This window comes from Physella acuta, unplaced genomic scaffold (genome assembly GCF_028476545.2).
Source record: "Physella acuta isolate Inbredline_101_S28 unplaced genomic scaffold, ASM2847654v3 ptg001451l, whole genome shotgun sequence".
NCBI lineage: Eukaryota > Metazoa > Mollusca > Gastropoda > Physidae > Physella > Physella acuta.
The window spans coordinates 22,584-36,281 of NW_026732966.1; the positions used below are offsets into that span (position 1 = coordinate 22,584).

General features: G+C 41.1%; 1 protein-coding gene across 1 annotated transcript in view; it reads left to right on the forward strand.

The window, feature by feature from the left end:
• The window catches only part of LOC131927955 (neuronal calcium sensor 1), a gene marked incomplete at its 5' end in the record, with an annotated part of 62,493 nt that overhangs the window by 21,149 nt on the left and 27,646 nt on the right, over positions 1-13,698 (forward strand). The window contains one exon of the mRNA XM_059283836.1: positions 7,586-7,675. Coding sequence (XP_059139819.1) covers positions 7,586-7,675 — 90 coding nt within the window. The remainder of the gene's footprint in view (positions 1-7,585; positions 7,676-13,698) is intronic.

The window sequence follows — 13,698 nt, forward strand, 5'->3', positions numbered from 1 at the left end:
TTTTTCATAAAATAAAAAATCCAGTGTTTGAGTATGCAAGTCTAAATAATACATTATTTAAGTAAAATGTACAATTTCGTTTTACTCTGTATGTCAAAACAGATTTCGCTCATTCGGGAAATTTTTCGTTCTGGGAGTGGTGAGTAGTTATTAGATGAGCTATTTTTAGACAGGTCTTGCAAGGGGGATAAATCCCAAACTCCGTGTTTTGACGTGCCTGAAGGTACATCTGTCAGTCAACTGTCATCTTTGGTTCCATCACTGGCAGCAGACGTGTCTACACGCTTCCAACTTTTGCTTCTTTACTGGCAGCAGTTTGTCCATACGCTTCCAACGAATTTGTCCCTGCGACAACATTGAACATCTATCCGAACAACTTATACCTTTTTACGCACCCCCCCCCCCCCAACCCATCTCCATCCACGTTCTACCTACAACATCAAGTATGACGTAACACCCCACCACCACCACCACCACCTCCCCTGTCATTAAAACGCCCCTCCCCTTAACCCATCTCCATCCACGTTCTACCTACAACATCAACTATGACGTAACACAACACCACCACCACCATCCTCACTGTATTTAAGATATCACAGCTCCCACCATTTCTCAATGATTTCACTGACAGCACCTTATTCTTGTCACTACAGCCAATACCATAACCACCTCCCCCACTTCAACTTTACCCCCTGACCCCCACCTTTTACATCTCCCCCTAACCCTACCCCTAGATGCTACAAATACCACAGGAAAATATTATTCTTGGACGAGTAACTATGACTACATATTTGCCAAGTCTGTTTATACACTTAGTAACTGGTAGGTGTGTTTAGTGCCAACAGTACAGCAGGCTTGCCTATATGCACGCTGTTAATTCACCTTAAAGTTCCTATCTAACATAACATAACAGCTGGACGTGGAAAGTTTATTCTTGCTACTTCAAGTAGTCATATCTATCCAGAAATGGCTCTCTAAATACCTTAATACCATATACATTGTAGAATAGCCTTTGAATTAAAACAGTACTGAAACCTGACGTGAAAAAAAATTCTAAGACTCTACAGTCAAAACTCGTAGAGTCAGATTTGAATGAAGTTAGTCTATCTGCTATCATATATATATATATATATATATATATATATATATATATATATATATATATATATATATATATATATATATATATATATATAAATATATGCATATTCTACCTGCTTTGAATCGTATGCTAAAACATGTAAAAATTCCATCGCTTTATCAAAATGATAGACATTCAGTCTATTTAATCATCTTATCTTATTTTCTGTTTGTGTAAAATTCACGTTTGTTAGATAAATGTGATATCTACATTTTCTGGCCTGTTTTTTTGTGGAGCGGTTCCCTTGATTTGGGCCTGTGGCGTCAGTAGGTCAGGTGTCATCCGGTGCAGTAGCATAGTGTATCACCCCCCCCCCCCCCCCTCTTCTTCCCCCGCCCTCCTTGCAACAATTTTGCAAATATCGTTCGGATGTTATTCCTCTCTTCCTAGTATTTTGTTTGTTTAGCTAATATAAACATTGTTTTGACAGTAAACTTTAATTTTTGTCGACCTGGTCTCACACTCCAAATTGTGCCACTAAGTGCGAACCTCCCCCCCCCCCCCATTGAAAACATCATTCGTCCAAAGCTGACGATACATGTTATTTTTTTCAAAGTTGTAATCTTTTTAAAAAAATGTAATGTGAAAAGAGTGCTTCAGTACGACAACGTGTGAAAATAACCATAAGATCATGCAATAATTGCACTGTATTTTTTCAATCACATAATGCAACTGTGGTATAGGTGCCAGTGGCGTCGCTAGGTTGAGTGTCACCCGGTGCGGCACTTCGTAGTGTCACCCCCCCCCCCCCCCAAAAAAAAAAAACAACAAACAATGTGTGTCACTCCCTTGTATAAATGTCGCTGTGTGCTTTAAAGACTATTTAACTTTAATTAATTATTAATGGAACTGGTAAAAAAAGCACATTTCTTCTGTACATTTTGCAATTTTTTTTGCCTTGGTGTCGCCCGCTTAAATGGTGTCACCCGTTGCGGCCCGCACCCCCCGCCCCGCCCTCCCTACGCCTCTAATAGGCGCGCTTCTTGGTGCAATGCACACTGAGGTTAAAGCGTATTTCAACAAATGTTAATCTTCACTCTAAGTACACTGCACATCACAGATAGAGGTAAATGAAAGCACTACGTAATTGATCATTTTTACCGAGATATCAGGGATTTTCACATTTTATATTTAAATAAACCGGGAGTGATCTCCCCTAAACTTTCTCGAATATTCTTATATAAAACAACAGGGGATGGCAACTCGGGCTATAGACATGATTTTTAATCCATTTTAAATACTTAAAGTTTTAGAAATAGAATAAAATCTCGTAGACAAAAGAATTGCACACCAAGTGAACGCCAAATAAAAAAGTGCATAAAAGCGCGCAATATTATTAGTTCTTTAAAAATTTACATTCGTTTTTTGAGAAATCGGAAGTAGCGTAAATTACTACTTCCGGTCAACGGAAATTACTCAAAATTTAACAGAAGGTAGAGAATTAGATCTTTTACTTACATGTGAAATTTCATTTATCTATCTGAAATAGTACTCAAGTTATAGGTTTTTGAAAAATTCAAAGTAAAAAAAGTACCACTTCCGGTTATCGGAAATCGCTCAAAAGTTGATACGGATCTACGATTTTGATAAAATACTTATATATGAAATTTCATGAACCTAGCTGTAACGGTACTCAAGTTATCGTGTTTACACACGGACAGACACACACACACACACAGACACACAGACATACGGACAGAATTGCAAAGCCCAGTTTTCCAGACTGGATAACGCATAAAACCTCTTAATTTTGATAAATCTGGATTGATAATTTTTGCCCGATTAAAATAAGTCCTCTATACTTCGGATGTGATGAAGGACTGAGGTGTAATACGGTGAAAATTGTTAAAATTTCAATTGATTTTTGTGCACGATTACAATACTTTCTCTATACTTCGTATATACGAGAAAGTAAAAACTAAGCAAGTTAGACCCATCCTTACCCCATATAACTGTACACAAGATTTATGCAGTCTATTCTTATAAAAACACTTCTCCCCTATCTATTTTACAATTACAAGACACAATTTTGAGCTTCAATTTATTTTAATTATCTTTAAATGTTTTTTAAAGCTTTTCGCATTTTTCAGTAGAGAAAATGGCTCGTTATATCTTCATTAGGAACAAGCATTTACCGAGTTGAATATAATTAAAACATTTTTCAAGATCACAGTTTTGAAAAAAATGGAAACAAATCTTTGTGATCATTTGGGTTTTTGTTTTACATAATTCATGAATTCAACTATACATCGTTCACGCGAAATAGCTGATGACTTACAAATAAATGTTGTTTGTGTTAGAATCATAATCCCCTATTTCTACCATTCAGGAAACTACTTGAGTCTATTTAACTGGTATCCTTTTACCCCAACTATTCTTTCGCCGCCCCATCTCCTCACCAACTATTGTCCCGCTCCCCTCAAGTGATATACAGTTTATTTATCACCCCCCCCCCCCCACCCACCCACCCCACCCCACCCCAGGTACCAGAATATGAGAACCGTTAATCTAGAATTTTACATGTCTAACCCGCAGTTAAGCCAAAGGGAGATAAATCTAACAGAAATGTATTTTTTACATTGAAACGTTACACCAACAAGTAAAGGTCTATGACGGGCAGGCGGAACTCTTACATAACCAGGCAGCAGACGTGTTGAGATGTTCCAGATGGAGGTGATCGTCTGCTGGAGTTAAGGCACCGCCAACTGGTGTGATTTGTTTTCACTCTCAGACCTTACAGTCGTTACGGTGGATGTTGATTTGTTTTTACAATCTACGTACCACACGTTTGACTAGTACCTTCTCAGTCCTTACAATCGTTACGGTGGATGCTGATTTGTTTTTACAATCACAATCCTACACGTGTGGCTAGCACCATCTCAAACCTTACAATCGTTAAGGTGGATGTTGATTTGTTTTTTACAATCACCGTTTGACTAGTATCTGCCTAGACCTTACAATCGTTAAGGTGGATGTTGATTTGTTTTTACAATCACAATCTTACACGTGTGACTAGTACCATCTCAGACCTTACAATCGTTACGATGGATATTGATTTGTTTTTTGCAATCACCTTACTACACGATTACTAGTACCCTTTCAAACCATACGGCTCATTTTATTTATAACCTCTGTATAGAAAAGAAGTTTGTTGTCTGGATCCCACAGCCCTACCCTCCCAACCCCAACCCAATTCTAATTACTCTTTGATACTTAACAGCCAATCTTATTTTTTAATAACCGCTGTAATAGGAGCAAAGTTTATGGTCGCACCCCCCACCCCCCTACAAATGCTCTCTGCAACCTGACAATCCATCCGGTAGATGATGTTTATTTCTTTGTTTTAAAACCTCTGCTGTTTGGGGGGAAATTTATGGACAGGATGCGCGTCTGTCTTTATTTCCCACATTCACGCCAGGTACTCAAATAGAGCTGGGTGAACTCAGGGACATCCTAAAATGTCCCGGACCTGCTTTTATAAACAGTTTTATCTAATAAGTATTTTGGTAAGATGTTAGTTGTAAAGTGGTATCATCTTTTGGTCAAAGCGGGGTACGGTTTAAATTTGGCTTTAATGATTCTAATATTCAGTTGTTTCAGTTCATGTTTGGTACTTGTGCAGAGGCGTAGCGACCCTTCCCAGCGCCCGGGGACAAACTTTCAATTTAGCGCCCCCCTCGGCAGTGGCGGATTAAGGGGGGTGCTGAGAGGGCTGCAGCCAGGGGCCCCCGATTTTTAGGGGCCCCAAAATTTCCTTTTAAAATCATAGTAGATTTCCCTTTAAAGCTAAATTGTTGGTTTTTTTTTTTAAATACCAATGTATTAATATTCAAGAACACACTTTAGTTTAAATAGCGGTCGAGTTCTGACACATGAGTCTATGATTGACGCCTTTTGAAAAATGCACAGCACTTGAAAGTTTTTAAGTCAGATTGTGTAGCGAGGTGGTAACAAACATTAAAATAATACAAATGTTAGGCATAGGATCTACATGCTGAATTAGGTCTCACTAGCAAGCATCCAGACAAGCAACATTATTGACCCGCCTTAGCAATCAATGAAAAATTGCCTGGCCGTTTTTGCTTACCCACTACACTACTAAGAAATGTATGAAAGATGCTTTACATTTTTGTCATTAGAAATGATGTTTTGGATATTATTTTTTTTTAGGTACAGGATATCCAGATCTAGTTATTTGGATTAAAACTCCTTAGATTAATATCTTAGTTGCCCATCAGGACCTGGTGAGCTTAGGGAATATTAGGTAGAGTTCACATATTTAGTTCTCAAAAAATGAGACATTCTGATCAGTTCTAGATTTATGCCTAGCTTCCTTTAGTAGTTTTAAAATTTGAGACTGATCTAGGTACCCATCTGTGTTTGGTGTTCTTGGATATGAACCTGGGATTAGAGCTCAGGACTTTTGGGTCAGCAGTCGTGCGTTCTACCCCCTATTGTAAACTCGAAACTTTTAATAAAAAAAAATATCTAAATATGCCACAAACAGTTAGGCCTAATTAATTAGCTTGTAATTTCGTTGGCGTCAAGAAAGATTTATCGTAAGAATATAAGAAATCATCAACTTATGGATCTAAAACTTTAGACAATTGTGAAAAAGTGCGGACGGTGTATAGGTGGAGGTGGGGATGGCTTTTGGACATCACATTCATTGAATCATACTCTGTATTGTTTATAACAAAAACAAAGCTGCATAAAAATGTAGACCTAAAAACAAATACGGTAGTACCCGTGTTATTTTAACCCAATTCAATGGATAGTTATGTTGCGGCAAACCTATTTAGGCCCTATAGGGCCTAAATAGGTAACCGACATTTAGGCCTAAATTAGGCCTAGACAGAAACAGGCCAGGGATGGCGTTCTTTAAAGGGCGACTGTGGAAATTCAACTTTCTTGTATGCCTTATAAATGGATGACACCTAAGAGGTTGGAGGCTGGAGGTGTGGTTTTTTGACGCTTATGCCGTGCTTACTAGTTTTATTTGGGCCTAGTTTAGCCTCTGTATGTTATTAATAATTTCTTACATAGAGAGGCTTGAAATTATCTTTTTTCTTTTCGCGTCTGCATGCAAACAAGTGCCAACAGTCTTTATCGTCTGTTCTATAACGACATCATAATATTCTCATGGATATTTATATTTGTTCAATGTTAGTGTGCATTTCCAGCTTTCTCACGCCCAATATAAATTCGTGAATGACTGTTCACTAACTATCGTGACACGGATATACCGGCTGAGTTTGACTCCCATTAGCCAGGGAGGTCAATTCCAACAAACTGGCAAATAGTGGACTGAATCAGTCTCACGAAGGTGTTGGTTTGAAACACTACATGTTGGTCGCTTATTCACGCCCCACCCCCCCGAAGAGATGCCTGAAAGAAACTCTGAACCTAATTGACTGCTTTATAAATTAGCAGTTTTGTAAATATCGGTGTCAAATGTTCCTATAAGTTAAAACAATCCATGATTTTTTTAATATAGTATATATATATATATATATATATATATATATATATATATATATATATATATATATATATATATATATATATATATATATATATATATCAGGGGCCCCCAAAAATTTTAAGCCTGGGGCCCCGCCCAAGCTTAATCCGCCCCTGCCCCTCGGGAGCAAATTTTCGATTTGCACCCCCACTCAAACTTTCGATTTGCACCCACCCCCCTCAATCTTTCGATTTGCACCCCCCACCCCCAAACTATTTATAATTCAAAAATGCAGCTAAAATGACATTTTAATTTGTTTTTACAACCCATTTTGGCGCCCCCTAAGGTCGGCGCCCGGGGACATATGTACCCCCTGCCCCCCCCCCCATCGCTACGCCTCTGTACTTGTGTTAGAGCGAGTTCACATGTAGGTTTGCACCGAAGTTAACGTTTAGATGTATGGATATTATTATGTAGTTATATGATTGGTTTACTACTAGCTAACTCCATTACTTCCCGCCTTCGCCCAACAAGCGTACAGTCTTGTAGGACGTTAATTAACAACTAATTAACCATCCACAATTTAGCCATATTAATAAAATCTTCTACAACTACCCCTAACTTATTTTAAATCACTAGAAAACAAACCCAAAACAACAAAACATACTATATCTGAAACCTTGGTACCCTTAAATTATTACAAGTAGTTGATTGTGTGAAGCACTTTTGCTTATTTTTGCTAAGTAAATCGTAAAGTGTTTTTACCTCACTAAACAAACTATATAAAGTAAACATCGTTGACATTAAAGTCCATTGGTCACCTTCAGAAAATGCACAAAAGAAAGTTTCATAAATATTTTAAAGAAAAACCATTCAAAGTAGGTCGCTTTTAACGTTTATTGTTTCAATTTTAATTGAAAAATATTGATTTTTTTTTCTCTTACTTATTTAACGGAAATGTTTCTTTTTTTTCCCCCCAGGGTTTTACAAAAATCTATCAACAATTTTTCCCGTTCGGCGACCCAAGCAAGTTTGCTAACTTTGTCTTCAACGTCTTTGACGAGAATAAGGTGAGTTCTTCTAGTTCATGTAGTGTTGTTGTTCTCTCCAGTGGCGTAGCCAGGATCGTCTCAAGGGGGGGGGGGGTTCCAATTTTTACCCGGGGACAAACTTTCGATTTGCACCCCCCCCCCTCAAACTTTCGATTTGCACCCCCCCTCAAACTTTCGATTTGCACCCCCCCTCATACTTTTTATATATACCGAGGGGTCTATGGGGGGGGGGGTTATGACCCCCCCTAACCCCCCCCCTGCCTACGCCACTGGTTCTCTCTCCCCTCCCCCCCCCCCCCCCCCCCCCCCGCACAGCCTTCACCTTGGTCATAACACAATTAACTGCTTGTCCCTGAGACTGAACCTAGTCGTAGACAATTCCAGAAAGATCGAGAGAGGAAATAAAAAGTGAGCGGGGTGGGAGAGGAAATAATGATTTAACATAAGCCATTGTTTAACAGTCGAGGTGAGCATCTTTGTATTGACTGGCGTCGCCATTCTCCGGCGAGGTGGTTTAAAAATAAACCTCCCATCATCAGAGCACACAGACGCCGCTTTGTTGTGTTGTGTTACGTGGGCGTTATCCTCCGCTTTTGTTTATTTTCAGATAGACTTTAAGGGAGCCCATACACACACACACATACCACACAAAAATCACGGACACATATAAATATGAATATGAATACTGGATATATATATATATATATATATATATATATATATATATATATATATATATATATATATATATATATATATATATATATATATATCGTTAGGTGACCCGGGGGGTGGGTACTGGGGGGTAATGACCAAGGGGTGTTTGAAATGGAGTAATTGGTCCTGTGAGCAGTGTTTCTACCAGACTTTTTTCTCCGGGGGGGGGGGGGGGGGGAGAGGGGGCACTTGAAATTTTCGGGGGGGGGGGGGGGGGTGAGGGGGGAGGCGGTAGACTTAAAAGTATTTATTTTCTATATAAATTATATAAATTTAATTTCGAAGAGATGCCTGGAAGATACTCTGCCTGTGAGTGATGGCGGGGATATATATATATATATATATATATATATATATATATATATATATATATATATATATATATATATATATATATATATATATACAAAGTGTATATATATATATATATATATATATATATATATATATATATATATATATATATATATATATATATATATATATATATATATATGTGTAACTAGGGGAAGTTACCAAGAGACATAACGTGTTACAGTCTGACGTCACAGTGCAGGTGTTGGCTGATGCCAAGGCGTAATATCTCGGGAAGCGATACGAAAGACGGTCTGTCAACTTTGATGTGACAGGATGCAGGTGGCTTATTAAAATCGGACTGTACGACAGAAGCGGCGTAATTAACAGTCTGATGTAACGATTAGAATCGATTACAATTACGATTATGATAGGACCGAATATGAGTACGATTATGAAGGGGATATAAGGAAGGCGACGGCTGAGCTCAGAAGGTCTCAGAAGGTCTCAGAAAGTCGGTCTGTCTCTCGGAAGGTCTGTCAGTCAGTCCGTCAGTCTCTCTCTCTCAGTGAGTCTGTGTGGCAGTATCCAGTTGGTTATATTGTGTTAAGAAGGACGTTAGACATGTGTATTCAGTTAGATGAAGCCTAGTGAGGACTGTTGGGGGTCCGTTGATTCAGACTATTATTGTGAAACATCTCTCTTGATTCAATATATTATTGTGAAACATTCTTTGATTCATGTAATAAAAGGATCAATAATGAACCTGCATCTTCGAGTATCTATGCTGTGGTCAATGTTGTGTGGAATGAGTGGTTAGACTCGGGAAGGTCACATTTGGCGTTGTCGGCAGGGTAGTCAGAGACTCGTTACATTTGGCGTTGTCGGCAGGATAGACTCGGGGACTCGTTACATTATGGCTCTGCGAGCAGGATAAGTCTCGTTACATTTGGCGCTGCGATCAGGATGAATTCAACGAGACTTGCCGCTTTAGGCACCCATAGTCAACCTAGTTCATAACTGTGTTTAGTGTGTGTGTGAATTCGGACATTCAGGAACAGTGAAAATTGAGGAACGAGGAAAATTTTTTCATACACACACGGTAAGAAAGAACTCTTTTTTTTTACTAAAGGAATAAAATGTCTACTCTGGACGAGAAGCAGACCCATATTGTGGTCCTGCCCAGAGAGTCCCACATTAACAAATTTTACGGGGACGGTGATCCAACTTTAACCAACAGGTTCAGTGAGGAGGTCAAAGCGGCCTGGGCCTCGAGAAACATGTCACCAGAGGAAAGATTAAGACTGCTGATGGGCAGTATAGGAGAGACGGTTAGGGCAGAGGTCAAATGCCACGATAAAACCGTCCAATCAGATCCAGATAAGGTGCTGGATCTAATTATGGAGACCTTTGGGGAGAGACGGTCGGGATCGCAACTGCTATCGGGGTTCGTAGGCTTAAAGCAGAGAATGGCGGAGAGTGTGATGGAGTATTCACACCGAATAAACAGGGCCTTTGATTCGGTAAAGGGCAAAACACCTGACATTGATGTACGCCTACTGAGGGACCAGTTCATCGAGGGGCTAGCAACCCCGATCTTAAGGAGAGAGTTGAAAGAGGAGGTCCACAAAGACCCGCAGTTGACCTTCCTTCAGGTCAGGAACTCAGCGATCCGCAGGTCCGAGGATGAGGACCAATCGAACTGTTCGGTGGACAAAGTCTCGGTGCCGGAACAGAAACAATCCCCACCCACGGGAACCGGCACGGTGGAAACCATGATGGCTCAACTGTTGGCCCACCTGGATAAGGTTAACCAAAGATTGGAGAGGTTGGAAAGCAGGTCAACAGCTGAGAATCAGGAAAAGAACGGGACAAAACAGAGACAGGTTGGACGGCCGCGACCCGCCGGTCCATCGCTCCGGTGGACGGCTGACGGTCGACCAATTTGTTTGTCCTGTTCACAACCCGGACATATGGCACGGTACTGCCAGGGAAACGGTCGTCCTCTGTAAGGCAGGGCCAGGCTACAGAGGGGCGAGGTTATGGCCCAAGAAGCAAAATGATGGGAGTCTGTCCCGAAATGGTGATTACGATTGGGGACATCGCGGTGAAGGCAATTGTGGATACAGGCTCCCAGGTGACGACAATCACGGAAAATTTTTACACCAAATGGATGAAAGGAAAAGACCATAGGTTGAGGTCTGACACATGCATGCGCCTGACGGCAGCTAATGGACTAACCATTCCATACTGTGGTTATTTTCTGGCGGATGTCGTGGTGGCGGGACAGAGGTTGAAGCAGGTTGGGGTGTTCGTTACGAAACACAACCTAGAGACAAATGTGTCAAATATACCTTGCCTGTTGGGCATGAATATTCTTGGCCAGTTGCCAGAATTTCTTACAAATATTGTCGGATCGACCACACCAGGTCGGGGATCCAAGTTGGCCAGGTTTGCCAAGACCAGAGGAAGGATATCAGTCCCGGCAAACACGGTCAAGGCAATCACATTACAAATTGGTGATAGAAGCGTGAATGGTGATGTGATGATAGAACCATGTGGCGCCGCACTGAGGGCAGGCGTCGTGTTACTGCGGACATACACATCAGCGGAAAATGGACTAGTTCAAGGATTAGTGGCAAATGTTTTGGATGAGGAAATTTTTATACCGCCTAATACTCTGGTAGGAGTACCACAGAACGTCGAGGTACAAAGGTCGGCACAGTGCATCGAACTGAGCAATACCAGCAGTAATGAAGTAACAATTAGGTCGGTCAATGTGACGGCCGAGGTGAAGAAAGAGGATGGCCGATCATATACATTCCCGGAAACTGAGGACCCAAAACTAAATGAATTGCTGAATAAGTACAGGGATATATTTGCCTCGTACGAGGGTGATTTGGGTTACACGGAAGTAATAAAACACCAGATACCCTTACTACAAGACAAGCCGGTGGCGCAACCTTATCGAAGATTACCACCGAGTCACTACTCTGCGGTGAAGGCACACCTGAACGATCTACTAAAAAAGGGAATCATTACAACCAGCACTAGCCCGTATGCGGCACCGATAGTAGTGGTAAAAAAGAAGTCAGGGGAGATAAGACTGTGTTGTGATTACCGGAAATTGAACAATATCACAAGAAGGGATGCATTCCCCTTGCCTCGTATTGATGAATGTCTTGATGCGTTGGGGGGAGCAAGATTTTTTTCTACCTTGGATTTGGCTAGTGGCTACCACCAAGTGGCCATGCACCCCAACGATCAACATAAAACTGCATTTATTTCTCCACTGGGACTGTACGAGTGGACCCGTTTGCCGTTTGGTCTAACTAATGCACCTGCTACATTCCAGCGAGTAATGCAGAGTGCTATGAGTGACTTTCTATTTCAAATAATGTTGGTGTACTTGGATGATATACTAGTTTACTCAAAAACTTGGGAGGACCATCTAGAAAGATTAGAACAAGTGTTTCTCCGTCTTAGGGAGATAGGAGTAAAGCTGAACCCAGACAAATGCTGCTTCGGTCTGAAATCGGTACATTTTTTGGGTTACGTGATTTCGTCGGATGGCATCGCCACTGACCCAGATAAAATTGCAGCTGTTAAAGAATGGAAACAGCCAACAACTACGGTAGAGGTCAGATCATTCTTGGGCTTTGCTTCCTATTATAGAAAATTTGTGCCTGGTTTTGCAAAAATTGCCGCACCATTGCATGACTTGGTAAACAAAATGACAAAGAAACACAGTAAGGAGAAAAAGAAAGGTAAAACACAACGGATAGGTGAATTATGGACTGAGGAATGCCTGAACTCGTTTAAGCTATTGAAAAAGGCTTTGACAGAGGCGCCGATATTAGGATACGCAGACTTTGACAAACCATTTCGGCTAGAAATTGACGCCAGCTCTAAAGGTCTGGGAGCTGTGCTATCACAACAACAAAAGCAAGGCTTCAGGGTTATTGCTTATGCCAGTCGAGCTCTGAAGGAATCAGAGAAGAACATGACAAATTACAGCGCCATGAAACTAGAACTTTTGACATTAAAATGGGCTGTGACGGAAAAATTCAGGGACTATCTATTAGGTGCTAAATGTGTGGTATACACTGACAATAACCCCTTGAGTCACCTAAAGACAGCAAAGTTGGGATCCATCGAACAGCGATGGGCAGCAGAATTGGCACTCTTTGACCTAGAGATAAAATATCGCCCGGGGCGGTCCAATGGCAATGCGGACGCCTTATCAAGGAATCCTTACGAGAGACCGGGCGATGAGGAAGAAACGCTGACAGGAATATGTGAGGTCAGAGCGTCAACAGATATCCCTCACGGGGTGCAAGTGAGGCAGAACGGACAGACCGGGGTGGAGCACATTTCCACAGATCCCGGACATATGGACATTAGTGATTTTAGTTGCCTTAATCACAAAGAGATAAGAAATGCCCAGAGAACGGATAGTGGCTTACAGCCGCTGTTGAAACACGTCCAGGAACAAAAATTCCCAGGAAGAAGGGAAAGAGAACAATTTGGTCGAGAAACAAAGAAAATACTGAGTCAGTGGGACCGTCTCAGTATAAAGGATGGTGTTCTCATGCGGAGAATTCATGACCAAATTGATGGGACAATACACCAGGTGGTGGTGCCTGGACAATTACGAGAAGAAGTGCTAAGGTTGGCACATGACAGGGCAGGACACCAGGGTCAGGACAGGACGCACAAAATATTACGACGAAGGTGTTACTGGCCCAATATGGAAATGGAGGTCAAACGCCATTGTGAGGCTTGTGTGAGGTGTCAGCATGCGAAAATGCCAGTTGTCAAAATGAGACAGCCATCGGGACACCTATTAGCGACAAAACCACTAGAGATTGTGGCTATGGACTTTACGTCGTTGGAGCAATCATCGGATGGGACGGAACATGTGTTGGTAATGACTGATGTATTCACCAAATGGACTGTGGCGGTGCCCACACGAGATCAGACTGCCAAAACAGTGGCAAAGGTCTTAATAGAACATTGGTTCATCAAAT